Here is a 26,650-nt window from a genome sequence, read left to right on the forward strand (position 1 = left end):
TCCTTGTCTTTATCTATATGCACTTAATATCAGCATGACTGGCTTTGGCCAATTGTTGTTGGTTTCTTTCTTTCGTACATCTATTTAACCATCTACAGCCTTATATCCATTAATATCGAATGATACCATGTTTGTTCATTTGACCAGGAAAGATCTTGACCATGTCTGATTCTGCTATTTTTACTGTAAGGTGACTTGACTGGACTTGACTTGACTACAGCCACTTTAACAAGTGGAGAGATACAAGGCTATTGAGGATGGAATGGAAGGGAACATTTTCTTCCTAAATTGCATTTTGTTGGAGTTAAGAAACATCTTTTGGGAATACTATATCCTCACAATATGTAAGGATACAGCAACTTTGCATGCACCTATACTACCCTCTACATCAGTTTCTTCTTTATAATTAGACAAAAGTACATCTAGAAAATACACTCAAGTAAAAATGATAGAATCCAGATGAAGATCCAGAGGTGCCTTTATAACTTACATGCAACCTTTATGATAGTTTCTTATGAATGTAGAGCATAGTGTTTGAAAGATAATGTCTTTATCCATGTTTGGAAGATGCTAGAATTGTCTGTACTGTTAACCTATCAGAATCTGTAGAAATGTGCCAACTGATTATACATATGCCTTTAAGTACAAATGTTTCTCTATCATAAGTTAGTTTGAGGCTTGATCCCCTTACAACCTTTGGAAGTATGGAGAACTTTGTCTTCAGTATACTCTCTGTCAACTGACTGAACTTCAGCTATGTATCCTTGTCTATTTTAAAGTGCCACTACACTTTTTTTAGAAAATAGGCTCATTTTTTTTAACTCCCCTAGTTAACTAAGTGTAGAAAAATTTTCTAGGCTGATATGTCTAGGAGCTATTCTCTCATTCCAGCATAATAATCAAGAAACTTTGCTGCCATACCATGGTTGCAGCAGGTGCAGTAATATTACACAGCGTCTGAAAATAGTTAGTTTGTGTAGTTGTAGCAATAGCAGAGTTGCTGGGGACTATTTTCAGGCGCTGCATTCCTTGATTATGAGAGATATGATATGAGATAGTTCCTTGACATATAGGCCTATAAAATCACAACTTTTCATTTTCAGTCGGTCTTAGTAAACGATGTAGCTACAGAAGAGTCAAGTTTTAAATAGGAAAAATATAGAAACTATTTGGTCATACTTGAGTGAGATGCTAACGGTCTAATCAGATTCAATTATCTATGCTAAGCTAAGCTAAAAGTGCTACCGCCAGACCTGGAGATTGGCTGAATGGATTTGAAAACAGTAAAACTCAACTGTTTAACTCTAGGAGAGTTGGAAAATGAGTCTATTTAAAAAAAAAGGAGTGTTCCTTTAAACATATATCTTCATGGAGTCAAAGTGTGTTCCCCAACAGTTTGCTGGTGGAGAATGCGGGCATATTTGTTTAACTACACTACAGCAGCTAACTGACTTTTGACTTATGTCAATCATTCATAATTGGTTTTTAAAAATCTATATTTCAGGTTTTTATTATTTCAGGTGTTTCAGAATCCTATTTCAAGTGTTTCATGCATCATGCAGATAACTTGCAATGATCTTTAATAAGTTTCTTCATAGTTTTACCACATTGTGTAAATGGAGTCTATATCATATAATTTACTTTTAAGGGAGATGCTTGAGAAAACTGACAGAACACATCCATTTGTTCACTGCTTTATTTACAGCAGCTTGCGAAGTGCAAGGAAATCACAGGTAAAGAGGTAGAAGCTGCTCATTTACACATTATGACACAGTTCTGTCCCCCTCCACAATAGAAATAAGATCAAAATATGGCAGCCCATTTTATTAAGTCCACTTTCAGTTCTTGATGTGAACAGGCTTTAAGCTGCATTATTTTAGGGGATCCTCTTTTACACGTAGTTCTCACTTCTAAACCTTGCAGTGTGAACGTGGCACCTGACTCATTACTGCATTCCTGTCAACCATGGCTGTTATGCTTAAGAACGAACACTACTGCTCCACGTCTCTGACATTTGTCAAATCAGACAAATTTAAAATGTGGGGAAATATCATTATATTTTTGAACGTTGAACTGCTTGTATTGTTCTCATTTGTAAGTCATTTTTGGATAAAAGCATCTGCTAAATGATTAAATGTAAATGTAATGTAAGGGGGTAAAGCCACTTTTCCAGAACCCCACCAATGATACAAAGACTGTCAAACATTCATAAAGCATTAAAATGATTGACAGAAATTATGAGTTAAATATTAATCCTAAATTTAATCATTCTGTTACACATATTAGGCATTTAAAAGACTACCAACTCAACAATAAATGAAAGTGTTATTTAATAAAAAAAGAAAGCAATACTCCTTACCTCTGAAGACCATTTTAGCTTCAGGAAGTTCCATCTGGTAGCCAAAGGAAAAGGTTGTTTCCTGGGTCCTAGTGCCCAACTCAAACTCCACTCCCATCTGAATCTGTGGAGATAAATTATAAGCCCATTTCACACTGCACGTTGGACCCGGAAAAGTGCCGGAACATTGCCGGGTTGCCTTCTATGTGAATGCAAATACGTGCCGGGATTGATCCTGGGTCGGGGACATAGTAACATTGCTGGGTTCAGTCCCGGAACGAGCTGTGTGTGAACAAAAGCCAGAACTAATGCTGTAAAGGGTGTGTCGTGGGGTGACGCTGCGCAAAAGCAGATGTCCACTCTAACCTGAGTACTGCCCTGCCAGGGTAAGAATGCCCCCTTCCTCTGCTCGACCTCGATGGTATACCAGCTCTCCCCCCAGAACCAACTGTGGGGATACGCTTTGAAGAAAGTGTGCAACCACGATAACTGTCACAAAGAAAAACAAATGCACAAATAACAACATTAAAGTTGTTGATAATGTAGTATGTGATATTGACCGCTAGCGGTTGAACTGAAGTCCAAATTCTAAATATCCCACCCCTCCTCTCCAGATTTGATGCTCACGGGGGTTGCCAGATTAAGGATAAACAACAGGAATGAGCGCAACTGACAATGGCATAGGTCTTACAGTGTAAGTTAATTTTTTATCTGCATATGTCTCTTGTCATAGAGCTTTTTAGATGCCGAGTTGGGCTGAATTAGCAATCTCTGACCCAGTTCGTTTGCTGGGTTCCATGGCTGCAATAAGCTGTGTTTTCCACCTACTGGCAACCCAGGGTGCTGAAATACTACTGGGTAAACTGACAGTGTGCATAACCACATGGACCTAAACAATAAAATACTTTTTGACATGAAACGCACATTACAAAGTAGAATAACTGGCCGTAGTGTTGTTTTTCTGAAAAACGAGTATGCGAACTTAGCAGGTTTCCTAAATATCTGCAAACATCTTTTGCCATTTTTATGCTTTAGTACAGTCAAAATACATACAGCTCTTTTAACTAGAGTTGTAGAGTTTTTGGAAATGTGAGTGGTGGCTGTGCAGTTGCTAAGGTGTTCTGTGCCCGGTTGCATGAAACTCCTTAAGTGAGGGTTTCCCTGAGGGAGAAACAATCCCTGAGGTAAGGGATTTCATTAAGAGCGTTGCAAGAAACCTCTTAACTGTCACCCTTACCAAAGTGTTTATACTAAGCGTTTCACAGTAGTTTCTGACAACATACGGCAAAGATCGCTGCGGTTGCTATAGTTACTACCTCTAACAGTAAACGGAACATAACGAACCACAAAGCCAAAACTTTGCTAAAATCACACTTGTATTAATATATTTTTGCTATGGAGAGTACAAACATAACAGAAAACAAAAAAACGTAAACCAAACTGGACAGAGGACGAAAAGGCAATTATTGTTTTCGTAAGTGGTTATAATAATAATAACAATACTTATTAGCCTTTCATCAACCATTCATCATCTCCAAGGGATTATTACGATTATTAAAAACACGCCTTGGTATTTCCTCCTCTTCAATTAACACTAAATCAGCCATAGTATTTTGAGTTTAAGTTGACTTAAGAGAGCTGTTTTGGTACCTTAAATTTATTAAGATGAAATGGTCACTAAGGACTTTGTAGCAAAGGAACACTTAGATAATTAAGGGGTTAAAACTTAATAACAGCCTTAAGTTCCTTAAGGAAACCCTTAGGGTTTTTTCTTGCAACCCAAGTTTCACTAAGGGTACCTTTAACCTTATATCTAAGGGATTTCTTAGCTTAAGGAGTTTCATGCAACCGGGCACTGAGTGTTTTTAGTTTACTGCTGTGCAGTTGCCACTGCGTTTACAATTGTTGCCAGGGTGTTGCTAAGATGTTACTAGGTGTGTGTTTTTTTATTGCTATGCAGTGTGTTCTGAGGAGTTGCCAGGGTGTTGATATGCAGCAGTAAAAATGTTTTGAGTGTTTTAGTGTGTTGTGCTGTTGCTAGGGTGTTCTCAATGGTTTTATTGTGCTGCTGTATGGATGCAAAGATATTTGTTATGGGTTTGTTAAGGCGTTCTGAGGGGTTGTCAGGGTGTTGCTATGTAGCTGTTAAGGTGTTCAGGAGTTTGTTTGTGTGTGTTATGTAGTTCGTAGTGTTTAGGTTTGTTGTTAAGCTGTCTCTAGGGTGCTTGTGTGGATGCCAGGGTGTTGCTATATGGTTGAAAGATATTTATTTTAGTGAATTGCTATGTTGTTGCAGTTTTTTACTTTTAGGATTTAAAATTTTAATTATTATCATTTTATGAACTCAAAACCCCCCTGTAGTTCCCCTAGTTTGTGAAACCTTTCACATCAGCAGGGTGACTTGTGGAGTTTAAAATGAATTTAGTTCCAGTCAAGAAGCTTTCAAAATAAAAACGTACAGTATCTAATAATTTTCCACAATAGGCAAACAGAACAGTTTAATTAAAATGAAATGCAAAGGCAACCACAGAAAAACCTGTTCTAAGTGGAAGTCAGTGCTTTGTTGTAACTAATTCACATTCCTGTGACATCAGTAAATCAGTATGTCTTCTGTTTTAATGAGGGACTCACACGATCATCATACCTGATCCCCTCAGAATGTCAGGGTTGGCCATAGTGACTGCTGCTGTAAAGTGACTACCTCTATATTCTGTCTCAATCTGCCATGTGACAAACTGTGCCTGTTGAGTCTATTAAAGAATAAGCAGCAATAATACTGCATAACACTGCTGCTTACCTGAAATACTGCTTTAGCTCTTATTCTCACTTGGAACAAAGAGTGTGCGTTTAAGCTGCCAGAGGAGTCCATTTCTCCAATAAGCATAGGTGAGCCCTTTATACACAGAAAATTATTGCATCGTGAAAGAGGGAAATTCATCATGTTAAACCCATATTATCATCTTAAATACCCAGTTAAAACACACTTCAAGTAAGTGTCCATTCTTACCGTTTCTTTACTGTCAGTGTCTGATTGTAGGTGTTCGGCGTGAAAGCGATAACTGGACGGAGCAACAGCAATGAGCTTAAATTTGTGACTGAGTTGAGGTGAGAATTAAACCGCATCCATTAGTCATTTGGGAAAATATGCCATGCTGAATACTGATAAACTTGACTTAAAATCATTGAAACTGTCGTAAACTGGAAGTTTATGTATGAACAAACCTTGAAGAAACTGCTGAGGGTCTTATTTATCACCAGTGTTACACCTTCAATCTAGACACACAAGCAATTAAAATTACATATAACACTTTTTTTTTTATTTTTAAGATGCCTATTTTAATGGAATTTAATAAAATGCATTCAAAATCAAGAGAGGCATTTACAGTTATGGTGCAGACCATCAAAGCTCCCTGGGTTAGGCAGCCGCCAATCTCTCCCGTCACACGGTGATAAGGGTCTATCCTGTGGAAAAGGGGAGTTTTGGCACCCTGGGTGGGTTGACAAAGCCAGCACACTGCACATGGCAACCCAAAAGCCAAATGAGAGGACCACACACTTTCAACCTGATCCTCTGAACTGTGAGAGACAACAGCAATTTGACATGCTCCTGTAATAATAATAATCATTAACATTGCTTCACGCATCCATGCATAATTAAGAAATTACAATATTGTAATATTAGTAATATTAATGAATGATCTGCACATTTATTAATGCATTTGAGTACGTCATCTGCAATTAATAATTGCATCTGATCGATGGTTAATAATCATGCATTTGGGAATATTATGCTATGCTTTAAAATCTGTCTACATACGCTGAATAAATATGGGCTTTGCAATTTACAGTATGCAAAAATTTAAATCCTGAAATCATACTAAAATACAAGCTTTTACATGCAGTGACAGCTGGAAGAGAGTAAGGTGAAAGGATGCTTAGGAATGTAATAACAACTCAACTACAAACCCTACAGACCAGTATGGAATGATATTGCGGACTTTATTCAAAAGGAATTGCAAATTGTATTTGCAATTGCGTTTTCAATTTGTGGACGCATAAAGAGGCAAGGAGCAAGAGGCAAAGAACTGTGGGTTCAGAGACTCCGAGAAGAATTTTTAGCTCTCATAAAGGTGCTGTATGAATTAATCATACATGTCTCATAGTTAAAAGTGTTCAGTCTTTTTGACGCTGACAGCCCATCAGTATTGCTTGTCATTAGCAGTTAGCGTACAAACCATATACCTAATTAATATAACAAAACATGAGCGCTTCTTACAGTTATTGTGTTGTCTTGCAGTATGTTGAAAATAAAGCAGCTGACAATGACTGGTTCTCCGTCTAGAGTCCAACAAAGAGGGCACATGGTCATTATTTTATTGCTAGTTCTTCTGTTTATTATTACATTATCCATTAATTTCTTAGAGTTTTAGAAATACGTCCATGTCCGTGTAGGTGGTTTGGAAAATGCTGGTACATTCACAAGCTTCTCAAATATGAATTTGACATTGAATTTGATGTGAGACAATTTGAATTTGCTTACATTTACTGTCCAGATTCCAGTCACAGCACCTGAAGTGGCCATTCCTGAGTTAGATGGGAAGACAGCCAAGATGTACAGGTTTGAGCCATATGTTAATAATTTAGAATTTTTCATCACAATTTAATATTTACTATTTATTTTTTTTAAATAACATACCTCAATTGTTAAAAAAAAACCCATCTTTTGTCACAGAGGTTGTAAAATCTGCCTGACAGATCACCTTGTGGACAAGGAATGTCCCAAAGTTTGGTCTGGCTCATCTTATGGCTTTGGGAGTGAGTTATGTTACATGTCTAAAGTGAAATGTATTGTGTCATACATTTCCGAAAAAATTATTTGTTGCTTTGAAGTTACTCCATTTCAAATGAATAACTAATCTCTGTTCTTTTCTAAGCTTGGACCATGGCTTGCAGTTGAGATTCCAGACCTCATTGCGAAAGGCATAATTGAACATAAAGAGCAGCAATACAGCTGAAACAGTAGCAGCCTTTGTATGGAGTGAGAATCATGCCAAAACCTCACACACACACACACACAAAACGTGTTTTACTCACACCCAACGATTCACAAACAAACTCAGTGTGGTTTGCAAATACAAAACATCACTCACAAACTAATGCATTTTGTTCTGCAAATAAAAAAACGTAGCTATCAAACAAATACAGTACGTTTTACATATACAAAGAAACGTATTTCTTCAATGACAAAAATATCCTCCAAGTACAAACTAAAATCTTTCAAGTACAAAAAAAAAATCCTTCAAGTACAAAACAAAATCCTTCAAGTACAAAACAAAATTCTACAAGTACGAAAAACTGTCACGTGACTTTTGGCACTAATTTTTCGCCTTGCTGATCCACACGCAAATGCCTTTCAGATCCACACACATGCCAGTAAACTGTCATGTAATTCACACTCCACAACAGCAGGTGGCGCTGTTAGCGACTTGCTTGGCATCGCCACCGACATGGAAACAGAAGAGAAGAAGAAACACTAGCGTGAGGGACGTTTTGGACATGATGAGCGGCCAACAGGTGAGTTTGCAGTCATTGCTGGTGAAAAATCAGCCTGAAGGGGTTGTTATTCGCTATGACAACCACCTCGCTATACATGATCCTGCTTATTACATTGCACAAAATATTGATTTAAAAATGAGTTTATTGATTATAAAAACGATTCTATTGCTTCCACAAAAAAAATCCGTTCCGCGTCCATAGCAACGGTCTGTTTTTCATGGCGAGGGTGTGTTTGGACCTCCAAATCAACCCTGGTCTTCTTCTGCTAGTGTCTCATAGAATATAGAATCAGAATCAGAATCAGAATCAGAAAGAGCTTTATTGCCAAGTATGCTTGCGCATACAAGGAATTTGTTTTAGTGACATAAGCTTCCAGTAAACAGAGACAACAACACACAGACAAAAAAAAAAAAAAAAAAAAATTTACAGGAGAATTACAAATTGGCAAATAAATAAGTGTATAAACAATTGTGCTATAAATGAGCCTTCATTCCATATAGAGGCTTCATTCCATGTCAAATCAGTCAGAATCCAGGAAAGTGGTTGCAGCAACATCTCAGATGAAGAGTTTTTCTATATTATATTTGGGTCCCAAAACCAAGGCCTGTAAAAATATTAATATTTTTGTCAGTCCTTGAGATTGTCATTTTTATAGCATCAAAACACTATCAGAGAACCATGTTTGGGCATTAATATCTTAAAGTGTTATTCATAGCCTCACCAAACTTTCCAGGATGGAAGACAAACATGTTCTTAGTATAACTGAACCAAAGTTTATACTGCATGCCTATTGAGATTCTGCAAGGCCCTAGATTTGGGTAAATGGCTAAACCCCTGATACTGAGGGTATTATAAACTCATTTTCTGCATCCATATCACAGCAGCAGGCTGTCACTATACATGGGTGCTGCATTTTTTTAAAGCTGAAAATTGGGACATAACCTGCTTGTTTAACCCTTGCTAAAAAGAACTATACGCATGAAGTATGTGCGAAGATTTTATTTGAATTAAAATATATTCAATCCGTTTTAAGAATAAACTTGGCAATGGGTTTGGCAGTGGTCCTTGAGGGAGGTTCAAGGGGGGGTTTATATAAATACACACACACACACACACACACACACACACACAACTTTTTAATTCTGACTTTTTCTAGAAATAGACTATTTTTCCACAAATGTCTTTATACATTTCACCAAAAATGCATCCCATTGACATTAATTTGAACATACATTGACAAAGAAAGTAATGTTATTCAGTCTCAGAATTAATATTGTGTATTTCTGGAGTCTGTTACAAAATGTTATCAAATGTGGTCTGGGTCCTTGATGTAAAAATGTTTGAGAACCACTGCCCTACATAAACACTTTACATGTCTTTTCAGGGATTGTACCTACCACATTTGGACTGGGAGGACAGTGGCCTGCCTGATGAGCCACACCATGGTGTCACTGTTCCTGAGATGGGCGATGTACTGATTGATGAACAAATGGCAGCACTAAGGGCATCCATAAATCCCCTGGGACACTACCAATCACATGGCTCAGACATGTACCTACTTACTGTGCAGTATGTCCATCACTTACTAGGCTTACAATAAAATGTACTCAGCAAAGGGCCTGATTCAATGCAATTGTAGCACAAATGAAAAAAGAACACTTATTTACAGAACAGTGCCCCTGCTAATAACTGGTTTGTAAGATGTTACAGTTACACAAATAAATATTTCTGAATCAGTGAGGTGGTCTAATGTTTGATTTTTCTCTGTTTAATCAAATCAGACCAGCAGACATGCCCCGTGTTAGGACTGCCAGCGGCAGCAGGAAGCATAGCTTTCCTCAAGCAGTGCTAGCAGCGGACTTTAAGACTTTCAGCTCTCTTAATGTCGTAATGAATGTTCAAACCAAACACATGTAGATTGTATTATTTTTTATTGTAGTGTGAATACAATCTTAAAACATCTGGGGGGTTGGAACAACCAAAAAAATACAACATCTTTCTCTTTTTTTTTTTTTACTATGGGGACCTGGTTTTCTCTTTCTTAACCAACTGCCCTTGCCATGAAAAACAGACCGTTGCTATGGACGCGGAACGGACTATTTTCTTTAGCGGAAGCAATACAATCGTTTTTAAAATCAATAAACTCATTTTTAAATCAATATTTTGTGTCAAATTATTTATTTATTTTGTAGGTAGCAATGTAATAAGTGGGATCATGTATAGCGAGGCGGTTGTTATAGCGAATAACAACCCCTTCAGGCTGATTTTTCACCAGCAATGACCAAGTAGGGCTCGCTGCAGCCAGCGGTGGACATCCAACCCCGCCCACATCCAACCGTGACATCATAAACCCCGCCCACATCCAAGTGTGACGTCAGAAACCACACCCACATCCAAAGACGTCACACATCCAACCCTGACCACCCGGATGTGAAATCATAAACCGCGCATATATCCGTCTACGTCATGTTGTCATTAAATTTCAAACAGGAAGAAGCGTCGAGAAGACTAGAAGATACGTTGAAGAAGTTTGTGTTGTTTTTAACCGGTAAAAGAAGGAAATATTTTTTTGCGATTGCCAGAAAGAAGAAGAAGTTGTTGTTTTCTGTATTTGCCAGTTGCCCAGAAGAGTAAGAAGTTATCTGCCATGGCTGTAAGTAATGAAAAATTCGTTTCTTAGCCCGGTGTAATTCCAAAAGTGTTTGTCACACTGCGTGTCTCTGCTTAACGTTAATAGTTAAAATGGTTAAATGTATACATTAAATTATCAAGGAATATTTTGTTAGACATGAAGTGAAACTAACAGCAAAACGATAACACGAGGCTGACTTTACACAGGCACGTTATAAGGCTACCAACACTGCTGTGTTTACTTTCATAATGTCTATAATGTTCCTAACTGTATCCTAATATGTGCATTGATTCATCTTTCATGCTTTTTTTGTATATCCCTGACACATAATACTGATCTCTCTCTCTCTCTCTCTCTCACACACACACACACACACACACACACTTCACCTGTCTCACATACATGTACTCCACTGGCCCCACGCAAAACACATAGAATATATTTAATGATATACACTGACAACTCTTGCACAATAACTTGTTTGAGCAACCACATCATTTCTTTCTTACTTGATAACTCTCTGTTCGTGGCAAATCTTTGTATCCTTCTATATTAATACACATAATATTTATCATGTTTTACAGTATCCTACACATCTGCAGTCCAAACGTGATCCAGAACAGTTCTGCCGTGATGGGGGGTTTGAATGTCCCTGCTGCAGTTTCACCACTGAAGAGAAGTTCTCTTTTACACTTCACCTTCTAGAGAACCACATAAGTCATGCAGTGGATCATGGTGGTATGGTGAGAGCATGTCTTTAGATATTGATTGGTTTTTGTGTTTTTAAATCATATATGCATGTATATGTATGTTGTATAATCTAAATATGTATGTGAATCTCAAAGAACAACAAGATGAACTGTAGTTTCTTGGGAACCACTAAAGTGATGAGAATATTGTTGTTATTTATCTATGTGTGTTTTGTAACTTGCTGTGTACACTCTACAGTTTTGTTAACTTTTTTTCTACAATCCTACAGGTTACTTCATCTTAAAATAATGGCCCATGGAAAATCATTAAAACCAAGGTACAAGAATGCAATCATCAGTTTTTTTTTTCAGTCCTTGTTCTGTAGTTTTATATATAAAAAAATAATTATATATTTAAATATTTGATAGAATATTCCAACCCAGAGAGAGGGACTGGATTGTGGTCTGTTCATGCTGATGGTAAGCTGTGAATTACAGATTCTGAGCAGTTATGGTGATGGCAAAAGTTTAGTTTAGATGCAGTATTTAGATGAATACAGTCTAGTGTTATCTGTATGGTACAGTACAGTAAATTGGTGTCAGTACATTTTAATATTTGAATTTTCTCAATGGTATTTGTTGTCTGTTTCAGTATGCACTCTATATAGCCCTGGACTGGACTTTTGACTTTAGCCAGGTGATGACCTCAAATTTTCTTTTGGAAGGTTTTCCTTTTTTTATATATTTATTTTTTCCAGAAGTTTTTTGAATGCATTCTCAGTTTTTTTTGTGTGTTTTATCTGTTAGGATGACATCCCTCAGCTCCGAAGGTGGTGGTGTCGTTTGCTCTTGCAAAACCTGTCACATCCAAGGTACACACAACTGGTTAATGAAATGAAATGGATTCTTCTGCATTCAAACTACCCAGAAACACTAAATGTTTCCTCCTAGAATGTTTTGTTCCTAGAAAAAGATTCTCTACAAATGGTCCATTTTCCTAACCTTTGAGTCTGTCTTTAGGTTGTCAGAGTCCACCATCACCAAACAGCCAGCTAGTACGGAAACTGTGATGGGTCAAGATGACAGTGATGAGGTAAAAATGTTTTTTTTTTTTTTTTTGTGAAAATAATTATAGTAATTTTAGATTTACCCCACAAACACAGTTTATTTTGTACTTTCAACAGAAGATCAAAGAGGAACTGAAGAGGAAGTTCATAAGGGACAGAGGTGACAGAGCCTGAATTTCTCCAGATGGACGAAGAAAAACAGTCTAATATAATCAAAGACTACCTGAAAGGAAAGACTGAGAAAGCAAGGGATGCCTGTGTGTTTGTCTTTGACAATCGCGAGGATATGGAAACATTCTTATTAAAATGTGTTGATGAACAGGGGCTGAAAGTCAATGCCATGTTTCTGGGAGAAATTTAATTTATAATCATTTATTTACTCTACATTGTTGAATATTATTGTTTTGTGAAATAAATATAACAATACCCAGTGAAACAAGGGATGTCTTTTTATTGATCTTTATGCATCCGTAGGACTTGGACACATTTTTATATATATTTGTGTTGTTGGGAAAATTTATTTTTAACCTGTATTAGTAAAACGAAAGATAACATTATTTAATTTGATCCCCGAAACAACATACTTCCGCCATTTTTGCACATGCGCACAACACATGGGTGTTCACCTGGCATCACCCGATGACGTATTTTTACGTATGGCATAGGCGTGGCATCTGACGTCACACTTGGATGTGGGCGGGGTTGGATGTCCACCGCAAGCTGCAGCGAGACACTCCTCGCAATGACTGCAAACTAACCTGTTGGCCGCTCATCATGTCCAAAACGTCCCTTACGCTAGCATTTCTTCTTCTCTTCTGTTTCCATGTCGGTGGCGGCGCCAAGCAAGTCGCTAACAGCGCCACCTGCTGTTGTGGAGTGTGAATTACATGACAGTTTACTGGCATGTGTGTGGATCTGAAGGCATTTGCGTGTGGATCAGCAAGGCGAAAAATTAGTGCCAAAAGTCACGTGACAGTTTTTGGTACTTGTAGAATTTTGTTTTGTACTTGAAGAATTTTGTTTTGTACTTGAAGGTTTTTTTTTTAATTGAAGGATTTTTTTTTGTACTTGAAAGATTTTAGTTTGTACTTGGAGGATATTTTTGTCATTGAAGAAATACGTTTCTTTGTATATGTAAAACGTACTGTATTTGTTTGATAGCTAAGTTTTTTATTTGCAGAACAAAATGCATTAGTTTGTGAGTGATGTTTTTTATTTGCAAACCACACTGAGTTTTGTGTGTGTGTGAGGTTTTGGCATGATTCTCACTCTATACCTTTGCACTTCACTGTCTTAAGCCGCTTGTCCACCAGCGTCTCGATTTCTGACGCGACGTCAAAGCCCGTTCATTTCCTATGGAACTACGTCAGGCAGCAAAAACGCCCTGCAAAGCATGATGGGTCACGTCGCGTCGATTTGGTCAACAGCAGCGCGTCAAAAAAGTATCTCAGTGGATACTTTATGCAAATGAGAGCGTCAAAACGCGGGGCAGCAACCAATGGAAACTCGGCGGCGAGAATTTGTGTATGGCGGTTGCTATGGTTTCATATTTAAAGTTCCAGGCGCGAAAATGGAGGAAAAATTAATTATTGCGGTCTCTAACTTTCCGGTTATATATGATTCCAGCCTGGACATATATAGAAATGTCCAGCTAAAAAATGATGCCTGGAGAACTGCCGTCTCCCCTCTTCCAACGCAGGTACAACACCGCAATGCTGACCACCCGGTTCCTGATAGCGAGTCTTCGTCGTCGATCCATTGCAAAATGATAAATAAATGATAAAAAAGTATTTTTCCCTCCAAAACTTCACAAATGAAGTCCGTACAATGTCCAGCCCACAAATTCCGCCCCCAAGCAGCGAAAACGTCACAGGCGTCGCGTCGGAACAAAAATTGATCCGACGCTGGTGGACAAGCGGCTTTACTGATGCAAACACAAATGACACTTTAACAACGGTGGCTTGCTTTCCCCGTGGTTTCCAATTTTTGTTTGCAGCCTCACAGTACTTCACGTTCACATTTCTACATCTAGTAGAAGTGGTTCAATATTTGCAAGGTTTATAATACCTGTCCAATGGGATATGTATGTTTTTCATCAGTAAAGCTTGGTACGTAAATGTAGGACCATTTTATTTGTAGGAAATGGGTAAACATAAGAATTGAAAATTAGTTGTTCGAAAATATGCAAAATTATTTATTTTCTCAGCTGGAAATGTTTCTTTAACAGCTTTTCTTAAAATATGGATACAAGAAAACTTATAATGAAATAATTTGTATTTGTAAATTAATTAGATCTAACGTGTCTTATAAATCTCAGCGACAGAAAGCTACTTTCTTTTATAAATAATTATGTAATTAAATAATGTTATATTAATTATGTCATGGATCTGTACTTAAGTTTTTTTTTTTTTTTTAAATAAAAAAAACAAATTACAGATGTTCTTATAGACATTTAAAAGCAATGAGGCCAATAATAATCTTATTATAATAATCTAATTATTTCCACAGTCAAACCGTGTGGTGACAAGAATCTGGTCACTCCATCTCCCAAGATGAATGCTGGAACATATTATGAAATCAAATCGGTTTTGTTCTTGGTGTCACTGACAGTAAAAAAAAGTAGTCTTACATGCTATCATAAAACATGCCTATAAAAAGCAACTAGCCATAGCAAACATTCCTACAGGTCCTTATTACTTCTGCTAATGAAATCAGGAGATCAGGAGTATTTCTGTTTATATACTGAATTGAGAGGTAGGCTCTTTTTATTGTCTGCATTACTGAATGCTTAAAACAAACATGATTGATCGTAAAAATATCTTGGAAAACAGTCATGCAATCATATACGTTTTGATTTTAAATATAACACCAAATATGGTGGCACATATCAGCAGGAGAAAGAATATGTCAAAGCATAATTGTCAAAGATAAATGTGTGACAGAGAACTATGAGGAAAGAAAGCAATCTTAATTACTAGCCCTAACCTCAAACATCATGTATTGACACGTCAACAAACCGGTCCAACTGCGTAAAGAGCGTCCTGAATCATGCATCTCTCCTGATTTCCTGAGAAGTTTCTGAACTCTTAACGAGTGCACTTGTGTTTGGGCAGGAGAGCACAGATCGTCTTTCCACACCCCCAGCATGGCTGTACAGTATGAGCAAGCCCTAGTTTCAACTTGCACACTGTACAAGTACCTAAGTTGTTTGATGGCCCTTTATTGTTTTGAGCAATGAGCTGTTTGAGTTCATTTAAGATGGTCGTGTCGGGTGCAAGAGCAATATCTGTGACCTCGATACGTTTTGGGTCGTAGACGCAGTCCTCCTCTAGACCACTAGGCACAGCTTTCATGCCACAGTTAGGAGGTACCCAGGCAGTGTCATATCCGTGAGCATGCCACTCCTTCTGTAGAGGATGGTTGTCCTTATCAATTCTTTTGACTTTTCCAAAGTCAACGCTTAATTTAAGCACAACTCTGTCAGTAGGTAGGGATTTCAGAGGATAGCGCTCTGCTTTCTTCTGGTCACGGCTCACATAAACTCCAGGTCCCAGCATTCCATCTGCTGATTGCTGGAAGCCATTTGTTATGATCTGACGAGATATTTGCACAGAGGTGCCATGATACATGGTATAGAGTCTGCCTGATTTGGGGGCCTGGTTGGCCCGAAGATGACGATCTTCATCATAAAATGCCCTCCAGCCATAGAATCGGATGGATGCCATCCTTTCCCCTGGTATTTCCTGTAGATTAAATGTAGTAGTAGTAGTAGTAGTAGTAATAATAATAATAATAATAATAAGAATAATAGTACACTACAAGGAAATGTTTGGATCTGCTCAAACTTTATTACATATTTTAGAATACTGTCAACAAAACTATGAAATATTACAAGTGAAGGTATGAAAATGTAGCCTAAAAATTTTAAAGAAATCAAAACTATATTTTAGCTTGACTATATTTTCAAAGTAAACTTCGGTTTAAATTACAACTACAGCTCTAAAATTAAATTTGACTGTTCTAAAGAAATGATTTTTTCTTTGGTGAAGAAAACTATTTCAATCATTTCATTAATCATAATTTCACAGATAATTAATGCCAAACATCACAACATTTTGAAAATGAAACATGAATCCAGTAAGGTTTTTCGAAATCTTTCACTGTGCTGTCTGTCCTTTAGGTGTCTTTTGTCGTTTAGATTTATTCAAGTTTGAACTGGAAACGCCAGAACTTCCGCTATATAGCTCGGCTAAAATATGTCATTTACATTTTTATCGATATATCGATTAAGATAAGAATATCATTTTCTAAAGTAAATCGTTACATTGTTCTGAAGTTAACAAACGTACCTTAAAATACTCCTCGCAAATGAACAAGAAATGACATGAAACTCCGCGTCTAAACTTTCTTTTTTGCTTATAGGTACTTTGAAAGCCATCCTTTCACTTTCAATTTCTTCTTAAACACGTCTTCCTGTTGTGCTGATGGTGTAAAAAAATATTTACATGATAAATTAAAATAGTGTTTCTTGAATTCAGTAATCAATGGATGTCAGAGACTGTAGTTAAGCATGCATTTGTTTAATTCTTCAAAGCTCTCAAACTTTTTTAAAGGTAAAATAATGTCACAAGTCAACGTCATTGGCCATAAGCGCTCCTTACGCATAAACTTGGCGGACGGTAGTGTCTAGTGATGGTTCATGCGCAAAAGAAGCGGCTCTGAGAGCCGATGCTTTGTAGTGAATCAGAAGAGCCGGCTCGCATCGAGTGAGAGCCGGCTCCCAGTTTTTTTTTTTTCCGCTTGGCTGCTTACCTCAAGACAGAACTTTGTTTTTATTGGTCAGCAATCGCATCGCGGCCAATAAGATGTGAGTATATGGGATCATACCATTATGTAAAAACAGAGAGGGGGATGAAGTGAAGCGGCACGCCACTGCAAGTTAACAAGTCGTAACAACGTTAATGGAGGGGAGACTGTGTATTGTGGCAACATTGGTTCCTTCAGAGAGAAGGAAAAAACAGGGCAGATAATCACAGAAAAAAAGAAATATGATCAGTCCATCAAAGCTGAGGCATCTGATTTTTTTGAATGCCAATCTTCACTGAGGACATTAATACTGTTTGCTTGAGTTTGATTCTAGTTCTGTGGGTTTATTTGCAGTTTTGTTGTTAATTTTTGCAATAAAATGTTTGATTAAAATATTAAACAAAAGAATGGTTTTGTAACAAAATAAATGCACAAAATTAGGCAATTATAAGGATTATCATAAAAACACTGCACATGAAAGGGTTTTCAACACACAAACCATTAATTAAGTTTGGTAAAACAAAGCCCTACAAAAAATCCTAAATTAAGAGCCATTCAGGAGTCGAAAGAGACGGCTCTTCTTTGGGAGCTGAGCCAAAAGAGCCGGCTCTCTGAAAAGGGCCGAACTTCCCATCACTAGTGTTGCCATGTCCGCAAATTATAAACGACTTCGGGGTAGTTGTTATTTTTTTAAAAAGAGGTTGCTCAGTCAGTCACTTATATCAGTTTTCCAACTTCCTCCTCTACACAAATGATTAATGTCAATTAAAGTAAATGTATTCACGATTCACTGATTCATGTTTTAGATGACCAGTAGTTATAAATCCGTGAACACTAGAGAATATTTCAGTCTGACTTCCTATTGGCGTCCTCTACAAGCCGTTGTAATTATTTCAGTTAAACTCTATATTTCATGTTCATTTATTTCGTAAGAAACCATAAAATCAAATTTGATTGTTAATTCGATTTTAATTTCAATACTTATTTCATTAAGGCGAGATACTTATGTTTCTAGTAAGATCTGGCAACTAGGTGTTAGCAGATGGAAGTAAACTGGAACGTGGACAGTGCATGAATATTTTGGCTCTAAAATATTACATCTGTTTTGAACACAGTTTGTACACAGTGCTGCTGGTAGAAAATATATAGTGGTAATATAATTATTAGCATTTTTTTTCTCCCTTCTTTTTTTTTTTTTTACCGGACTGTTTGTGCGGCTTCCCCGGGGGGGGAACGAAACTTCACTGCTGCAGCACGCTCGCTTATGAAACTGCATCTCCGTCTTTCTCAATTACACTTTGTCACGTAAGCAGACCGAGAACCTGCTTTAAAAACCACCTCTGCTCTTCAAGTGTCGCGTTAGCCCCCAAGCTGTGGTATTTTAATTAGCTTTCAACCCGTATCTCGACAGACGTCAGAGCGTCATGCAGTCTAATGTCAATGCCGCATTGTGTCCTGCCAGGCTTTCTACGCTCAGTTCCAGCTCGATAGTCGAAGGGACGCTGTAACCCTTCCTCAAAATGTATGGAAAAGTTCTGTTCTCCTACTAATGTGACCGCTTGCTGGGTTGTGTTTTCCTTGAGATTTTCTGGAAATGTCCAAGACACGCGAGGTGCTACTTGTAGGGGAAGGCAACTTCTCCTTCTCGGCAGCTTTGAGCGAGAGCGAGGACGTCGGCGTGACCGCCACTTGCTTTCAAAGCGAGAATCAAATCTATCGACAGGAGGGAGCTGTAGTGAACATACAGCGACTCCGTGACAGAGGTTGGTCGTTATGTGATTCTATATTCTCATAATCTTGTCATGCATGCATGTTTTTACTCTTGCGGTGCTTTCTTGTGTCTTTGTTCTCCTCTACTTGATCGATTTCAGCCTACCCATAGTTTAGTATCTGCCAGTGTAAGCATTTTCAAGGAGACCTATTCTTCCCACACATCAAGTGTCATATCCCTGAATTTGCATGCCTGCAGCCAAGTCCATGAATTTACACATTTGGTTGCTACGAGACCTCCAGGGAGGGTTAAAAGCTTCATTGAATTCTATATGATAATTCCGTGGAGGCCTTAATATCAATACAAACTCCTATTGCAGGATCAGTCGTTCTCTTTGAGGTGGATTGCACATGCCTAAAGGAGCACGAAACCATTCAGCATCATCTTTTTGACTGCATTATCTTCAATTTTCCTCACTGTGGGCGGAAAAGTGGTGTAAAGAAGAACCGCATTCTGCTGGAGAAATTTTTCCATAGGTAAGTGTGACACTCTTGTGGCAACAAGGTCTTTATTATGGGGTTACATAAGCGTGACTTCCAGTGTTATGTAATGTTAATACTGAGGGGATCAAGAGTTTCGAGGTCTTTTGGTGCTTTGTACATGTGTGATGTGTGATGGATGGATGTTTTGTGTGTTTTTCTAGTGCTGTTGCAGTCCTGAAGGACAATGGGGAAGTGCACATCACCTTGTGCAATGGCCAAGGTGGCACTCCATGTGACAGTCCAATGAGAGAATGGCACAATAGTTGGCAAGTGGTTGCCATGGCAGCAGAAGCAGGGCTAATTCTCAGTGAAATCCGTCCCTTTGACTGTGAAGCATATCAAGGATACAGATGTTCTGGTTACAGGTAAACAGCTTTGGATTTAACATGGTGTTTAATTGGACTTAACTTTTAAGGGTCCTGTTACAGTTATGTAAAGGCATTCATCAGATAAAAATTATTTTGCAAAGGAGTCAAGACAAAGGTTTCCATGTAGAGGGGGCTCTGACCCACATCTTCACTCTGAGTCTCCCGCACACCATATCAGAAAAACGGAAAATGGAGAAAACCATTGGGAAGGAGACCGTTTGCTTTGAGCTTCCGGCAGAGTTGAGTAATTATATGAACAGGTAAGTGCTAACTTGTTGCTGACTGGAAAATAGCCAACCTGAAGTCTCTTTATAAGCAACGCTTTATCCCAAAAGGAAAACTGTTACATTTTAAATAACCACTATGTTGTTTTGAAGCTGTGAAAACAAAATATATATATTTTTAAGTATCATAGTGTTTAAATGCAACTTGTGTGCTATGTTTAATAACTTGGCAAACATCTTGGGCTACAAAAGTTGCATTGACTATAAAAATATGATGTCATGATCACTGGTTCTCACATATCTCACATATAGCTATATTATTGCCCCAAAAGTCTTATATACTATTTTTATGTTGCTTTTTGCTAGGAATGTGTGAAATGCACAATATTGTAATTGAACAATATATTAGATTTTCTTATTTCGTGGTCTTGGTTGTACAAAATATTTAGTTGCTCTTCTTTTTTTTTTTTTTGTAAATGTTATCTTTCTAGCTATATTTATCTCATTTCTATCCATTAGAATCAATATCTCATTTTTCATACCCATTTTATGTATGTTATAATGCTGTGATACGGTTCACTTTAAACTGATTGTAAAATCAATTTTATGTTTCATGTTTTTATTTTATTTAGACAAAGTTGTATAGGATTTTAATTGCCGTTTAATGGTTATTATTCAAAACATTAAAATGTTAGCAGCCTGGGTACTTTTTCACAGAAGTCATACGGATTTGGAATGGCATGAGGGTGAATTATTGATGGCAAAATATCCAGTTTTGCATCAACTGTTCCTATAAAATAAGAAACATTCAAAAACAAGACATAGCTGCATGATCAAGGCATTTATTTATCTAGTTAGCATTGTGAAGTGTCTGTAATCAGTATTGTAATATTATACAGAATAGATGGGCTTTACACATACAATACTTTCGTCAGTATATGCGTATGCATCATGCATCTCCTTTAGTGGATTGTTTATACATTATACAGTATATTTGATGCAAACATTTTTTCTCTCTGTGTTAGGGATTTCCTTGGTCAGCAGTCACATCATCCAGTAAAAACTGTCCAGGAGCAGCTACTTAGAGAGCTAAAGTCAATCTGGCCTGTGTGCACTATGAATGAAGACTGCTCAGAACTGGTAAGCTGCCTACCAGAAACGCCAGAGGCATGCGACTCCTCTCTGACCTACTCAGATGTCTACTGGATTAAACCAACTGACACCTTTATATTTGACCAAAGAGAAAATGAGCAAAATGACTGTGAGTCTATGGATGACCAACAAAGCTTTACTGGCAGCTATGCACTACGGCCATCTCTGTTGCTGCATGTTCAAGAGATCACCCAGAATGAGGATTTCAGCCCTGGTACTCTTCACGCAGTCAGTGGCCTGGTCTTTCAGAGAGTGCCCATCTCCCCGAGCCGTTCTCCTGCATTCCACCAGCTTCTGTTGGTGGGAATGTTCCCTGCAGAATCGCATCCTGTCCAGTGCTTCCAAGATTGTTTGGAGTCACTACTTGCTTCTTATGGCATCTCCTTCGAAGAGGCGCAAACAGGCCTAGAGCAGCAAGTGTGGATGAATTCAAAGATGCTTTCCAAGTTTGGGCGGATTGCAAATCTACCTTCTTTTTCCTCATCCCTCGATGAAGATTTACAGTTAATCACGGTCTTAATAAATTTGGATCATTTAGCAACCCTGATTTTCAGCATTTCTGACTGGCGCTTACTTTGGAGCTTCGATCCTCGCTTTCTTAAGCATTTCGAGCTCAATCCACTTGGATCTTTTAGTCCGTTCTCCCTTTACCCACCAAGCTACTTGCATGATATCAGTTTCTGGATGGAACCAGAAAGCTATGATGAACTAGACTTCCACGCACTTGTGCGAGAGGTTTCTTGCGGTGCTGTTAAGGATGTGGCATTAGTCGATCGCTTCAGACACCCACACATGGGTCATGCAAGCCTCTGCTATAGGCTGACATATCAGTCACCAGATTGGGCCCTCTCGCACAGCCAGGCATTGGGACTACAGAATCAGCTTCGGAGGCTGTTACCCCTGCGCCTGCAGGTCACGCTGAGATGATAGAAGACGACAATAGATCAAATGGATGATTAATCTCAGATTAAAATTTTTAAGGATGAGGGTTAACTTTATAGATCAGAAGAGCAAGTCTGTTTATTTAGAATGTTTTTTTTTTTTTTTAATAAATAGAGGTTGCATTTTAGCAAATACAATCGTTATTATTCCATTTTGTTTAAAAATGACATATCAAACTATTTGAACTAAAGGGATTTTTTTGTTGCTGTGTTTGAAATACTATCATGTTTACCTATTGATCATTATGGAAATTGATAAAAAATGTACATTATTGTGGGTTTAAGATACATCAAAGTAATGTTTACAAATTTCAATAGTACTGTGTTACTTTTCCTTGTTGTTTAGTACTTTGCAATGAGGAAAGAAAATGAAAATAATTATTACAAATTGCATCATCTCATAAAAATAATAATAAAAAAATACAAATAGTTTTTTCTAGTTTCTTTGTTTGGCACGTGTTTACATTATCTCTAAAGCTGCATTTGATACTGTGATATTTCTATGTCTATGATTATTTGTGACTGTAAATTGTTATATTGCTATATAATTAGGCTGAATTGTGTAATTTCAACAAATGGAATTGCAAAAATAATGGCTGTTGTCACACAGATTACCTGAAAATTAACCTGTTTTCCATTGTTTGGTCAAACAGTGTTGGGATGCTCAAACTGCTGGTATATCCTGTAGATTAAGTCCAAAAAAGTAAACATTTTATCCCGGGTCTTTTCTGAACCTGAAAAGAATGGCTTTAACCCATATATAAATAAATGATAACAATTACATATATAACTCCTGCAGAGTTTAGCTCCAACTCTAATCAAACACGCCTGAACCAGCTAATCAAGGTGTTACTAGGCATACTAGGAACATCCAGGCAAGTCGAGCTTAACTCTACAAGACTGTGGCCCTCTAGGACCGAATTTGGTGACCCTTGTTTTAGACTCGTCATGGCACGTATCTACAAACAAGTGCACGCCAGGTGCTGAGTCCAACAACTGCAAATGTAACATTCAAAATGTAAAACACATGTTCTGTCATGAAATAGTTTTCTGAGCATTTAGCAAGTGTGCACATTTTTTGGCTTCATTTATCATGGCACCCACGCCAAACTATTAATTTTGTAACAACAGGTCCTGTTTGTGAATACTAAATATGATTTTAGGGCTCTTTAGTGTAAAATCTTTACATTTTCAGGAAAGCAGGAAAATTTTTTATTCTTTAATTGCAAGAATCTAACTGATATGAATGTTAAAGAAATGTCATCATGCCACATGTGGCTGTTTAGATGTAGTAAATTTAGGGCCATTTGCTAATATGCAAAGCCACAATAAGATAAATGTATTATGATAAAAGTGAACATTAAATTAAATTGCAATTATGTCTAAATTAATTGGTTTCATTCAAGTCATAAATACCATTTAACATGACTATGCCAGAATACATTAGACCAACTAATCAGTACAAACTAAACTTCATGGGTTAAATCCGGTAGAAAATTAACAATTGCGGGTTACTGCTTTACCCTGTATCATCATTGTATGAATATGCAAATAATTCAGTACCATGTTATTGCCATACCATCATTGTATCATAGTACAATGGTGCAAGAAAGTTGATAACATAATATTGTCAATAATATAACAATACTTGTATTAATCATGAACAATTTTAGTTGTTCAGTTGGCTTAAATATGACCTAAATGTACTGAAGGGGAAAAGATGAGAAAAGTGTGTTCTGAAATGTATGTATATTAAAACAAAAATGTATGTATATTAAAACATTTGTAGTAAATGTACTTTGCAAATTCAGTAAGAGCAAAAAAATTGGACTTAGCAGCAGGGTTATTATAGTTCTGTCAGGACAACTCTCTGGGGAATTGACATAGTAATGTAAATGACAATGTTAATGTATTTGATCTTGGCGGAATAGATCTGCTACGAAGAGCAAGAGCAAGTACCAAGACCTGCTACTGCCAATAAATCCAGAACATGCTGCTGTAAGCATGTGAGAAATATTGCTGCTGCAAATATAACTTACATGAAATAACCTCCATATAGCATACATGAATCACCTCGTAGCAGATCTGTACAGGTGGTGCTGGGGAAGATGGAGGGTTTCTGAAGCAAGCTGCATCAAGCCCATGCCATATATTTGAATGTTGAGCAGCAAGCTCATTGGCTACCGATACAGGGAATAGCCTACTTGGATACAGGAGAGAACAACTCAACTCAACTGTGCCATGTGACAATGATGTCATTATGTCAGATTTAGTAAGACCTATCGGACTGCGCCAACTAGAGTTTCATGCCAGAACTATATTTAACTAAAAAAAAAAAAAAAAGTATTTTCCTTTCAAATTACCAAAGCAGCATTTCTCATCTTAATTTAAACTTGATGTACTGAAATAAAATACTGAAATAGAAATTAATAGATAAAAACAGTAATAAAAATGACAACAACTAAATTACTAAAAACTTTTTAATTAAAATGAAAATGGTAAATACTAAATAATAATAAAAACGCATTAAACATATCAAACTATAATGACACTAAAATAACATAATTTGATACAATGACACTAAAATACAAGTATCTGCCGTGGTTCTCCGTCAATCCTGCGTTCAGTCCGAGCGCCAACCTCCCGCTCTCTCTCGTGAGGCCAATAAGGAAGTGACTAAAACTGCAATTCATCGACTGGCCGCTTGAGGCTGGCTGCAAAAGGGAGTCAGTCCCATAGACTCCCCATGTTAAAATGCCCAACTTTACAGCAGGAAAAAACATGTTTACAGCCTGGTTCAAAAAATGATTTTGGTCTAAATAGCTCATTTTGCCCTTCATGACAACTGTGAGGGGGGTGAATTTTTTTTATAACTCATCCGTTTAAATTATATTAAGACTTAAAGTTCTGCATAATTAAGGGCGTGACCACTTGAGTGACAGGGAGATTGCCGCTGCTGACATTGCCGTCGCGCTAGGTGGGCGTGGCTACAGCAACTAGCTCCCGCCTTTTTGCCCATTTTTGATTGACCGGGAGAGTCTCGCGGTGACGCGCTGCCAAGATGGCGACGGCCCGCTCTACACACTTTAGGCTTCAAAAACTAGGCTTGTTTGAGATGCGCCTTGCCTCGCCTGAATTGTAAGCGAGAGTAGGCGGCTGCAGTAAGGGGAGGAGTTAAAAAAGTGCAGGCAAGCCGGACACTTCCTGAATCTCGCTGTGTTGTGGACTGCAAACGTCAGCAATGGAAGAGATCGCGTTCGCGTTCTTTATCGCAGACGAAGTGGATGCAATTGAAATACCACTGCTTTTGCACGAAGATGGTTATGATGAGGAGAATCACTTAAGGTGAAGTGCTCATTACTTAAAATGGCTTTTTCAGTAAATAGTAGGGATATAAATCTATCTGGTCTTGGTATGTTGCAAGTTGAATAGATCTAATGAAAATAAACAGTCCAGACTGCAGATAATTCAGCACTAAATAAAATAAAGGTTTAAAGGATTTAATTAAAACGTAAAATAAATGTTTTCTCTCTCCTAGGAATGTCCCTAAAATTCCTCACTTTGTTGAGAATGTGGTCCATTTGTACAGTCCTTCTGAGTTTCAAAGTCATTTCAGACTTTCTAGAGGTCATGTGGAGGTATGTAGGCAAACAAAACATCATGTTAGGCATATGCTCCCCCCATGCAAATTCATGTGTCCATGGTTTTATTATATGATAACTATTTTTTTTCTCTTCCTAATGCAGGATTTAATTAATACACTTGGTCCTTTTTACATGAATAAACAGCAGACTAAGGTGCCGCTGACAAACAGTATACTTGCCTCTCTATGGACTCTTTCCAACCAAGAGTCCTATAGAGGAGTGGCAGACAGATTTAACATAACCAAATCTACAGTTTCAACACACCTGCATGATTTCTGTTCTCTTGTAATAACACATTTGTCACATTACATCTCCTGGCCCAGAGGACAAGCCCTGCACATATCACAGTTAGAATTTGAAACAGCTGGGTTTCCTAACACTGTCTGTGCAGTTGATGGATGCCACATTCCAATAGTAAAACCGCACTGTGAGAATCCTGTGGCCTATATCAATAGGAAACAGTTCTATTCTGTAATTCTTACAGGATTCTGTGACAGTCAGCGGCGGTTCTGTCATGTCAGTGTGGGTCACCCTGGTAGTTGGCATGATTCAAGGGCATTTCGGTTGTCAGAGGTAGGCCGACTTCTTGAGGAAGATCCACATTCCCTGGTTCCTGAGGGCATGCATATAATTGGAGATTCTGCATACCCTCTCTCGCTTCAGCTTATGAAGCCATACAGAGACAATGGCCACTTGACTTTCAGGCAGAGATGCTTCAATAGGAAACTGAATTCTGCTCGTGTAGTTATTGAGCATGCATTTGGAATTTTAAAATCAAAATTCAGGAGACTCAGATGTCTTCACATGAAAAAAGTAAAGAACATTTCTTCTGCAGTCACAGCCTGTTGCATTCTTCATAACATCTGCCTGAAATCCAATGACCAAATTGACGAGGATCAGCAGGCAGATGTTATGGAGGATGAGCCATACCCACCAGAAGCCCACATTCACAATAATGCTTCACATTATAGAGATGCAAT

The 26,650-nt window shown here is 37.7% G+C and overlaps 3 protein-coding genes and 1 pseudogene across 6 annotated transcripts; 2 read left to right on the top strand and 2 right to left on the bottom strand.

The window, feature by feature from the left end:
* Nucleotides 1-2,439: 2,439 nt before the first annotated feature.
* Nucleotides 2,440-5,739, bottom strand: LOC132134289 (mitochondrial import receptor subunit TOM40B-like). The gene is made up of 5 exons (XM_059547055.1): nt 5,722-5,739; nt 5,561-5,611; nt 4,983-5,088; nt 2,705-2,827; nt 2,440-2,462 (listed from the first exon to the last, which is right to left on the bottom strand). The coding sequence occupies exons 1-5, from the start codon at nt 5,737-5,739 to the stop codon at nt 2,440-2,442; spliced, it is 321 nt and encodes a 106-aa protein (XP_059403038.1).
* Nucleotides 5,740-6,269: 530 nt separating this feature from the next.
* Nucleotides 6,270-7,353, top strand: LOC132134305 (ubiquitin-fold modifier-conjugating enzyme 1-like; annotated as a pseudogene).
* Nucleotides 7,354-15,029: 7,676 nt separating this feature from the next.
* Nucleotides 15,030-24,164, bottom strand: LOC132134094 (uncharacterized). Of its 4 annotated transcripts, none has more exons than XM_059546927.1 (2): nt 24,100-24,164; nt 15,030-16,025 (listed from the first exon to the last, which is right to left on the bottom strand). In XM_059546927.1, exon 2 carries the CDS (start codon nt 16,005-16,007, stop codon nt 15,369-15,371), a length of 639 nt encoding a protein of 212 aa, XP_059402910.1. In that variant the 5' UTR covers nt 16,008-16,025; nt 24,100-24,164; the 3' UTR covers nt 15,030-15,368. The 4 variants fall into 4 exon arrangements, 3 of the variants coding, with proteins under 3 accessions (XP_059402910.1, XP_059402908.1, XP_059402909.1); XM_059546925.1 differs by lacking the exon at nt 24,100-24,164 and adding an exon at nt 22,642-22,905; XM_059546926.1 differs by lacking the exon at nt 24,100-24,164 and adding an exon at nt 16,632-16,858.
* On the top strand, nt 18,305-22,118 carry LOC132134078 (ferredoxin-fold anticodon-binding domain-containing protein 1-like). The gene is made up of 5 exons (XM_059546924.1): nt 18,305-18,851; nt 19,179-19,335; nt 19,503-19,706; nt 19,811-19,969; nt 20,959-22,118. The coding sequence occupies exons 1-5, from the start codon at nt 18,683-18,685 to the stop codon at nt 22,010-22,012; spliced, it is 1,743 nt and encodes a 580-aa protein (XP_059402907.1). The 5' UTR covers nt 18,305-18,682; the 3' UTR covers nt 22,013-22,118.
* Nucleotides 24,165-26,650: the final 2,486 nt, after the last annotated feature.

The sequence above is a fragment of the Carassius carassius genome, chromosome 4 (genome assembly GCF_963082965.1).
Source record: "Carassius carassius chromosome 4, fCarCar2.1, whole genome shotgun sequence".
NCBI lineage: Eukaryota > Metazoa > Chordata > Actinopteri > Cypriniformes > Cyprinidae > Carassius > Carassius carassius.

Excerpts from the sequence above, each read along its gene's own strand:
- LOC132134289 (XM_059547055.1), bottom strand. Across the intron at positions 5,089-5,560 it reads CCCTCAGCAGTTTCTTCAAG|ACTCAACAGGCACAGTTTGT; the intron begins GTTTGTTCATAC and ends ATTCTTTAATAG. Across the intron at positions 2,463-2,704 it reads CCTGGCAGGGCAGTACTCAG|ATTCAGATGGGAGTGGAGTT; the intron begins GTTAGAGTGGAC and ends TTATCTCCACAG.
- LOC132134094 (XM_059546927.1), bottom strand. The coding sequence starts at position 16,007 with ATGGCATCCATCCGATTCTATGGCTGGAGGGCATTTTATGATGAAGAT.
- LOC132134078 (XM_059546924.1), top strand. The coding sequence starts at position 18,683 with ATGTCCAAGACACGCGAGGTGCTACTTGTAGGGGAAGGCAACTTCTCC. Across the intron at positions 19,336-19,502 it reads CTGGAGAAATTTTTCCATAG|TGCTGTTGCAGTCCTGAAGG; the intron begins GTAAGTGTGACA and ends GTGTTTTTCTAG. Across the intron at positions 19,707-19,810 it reads TACAGATGTTCTGGTTACAG|GAGTCAAGACAAAGGTTTCC; the intron begins GTAAACAGCTTT and ends TATTTTGCAAAG.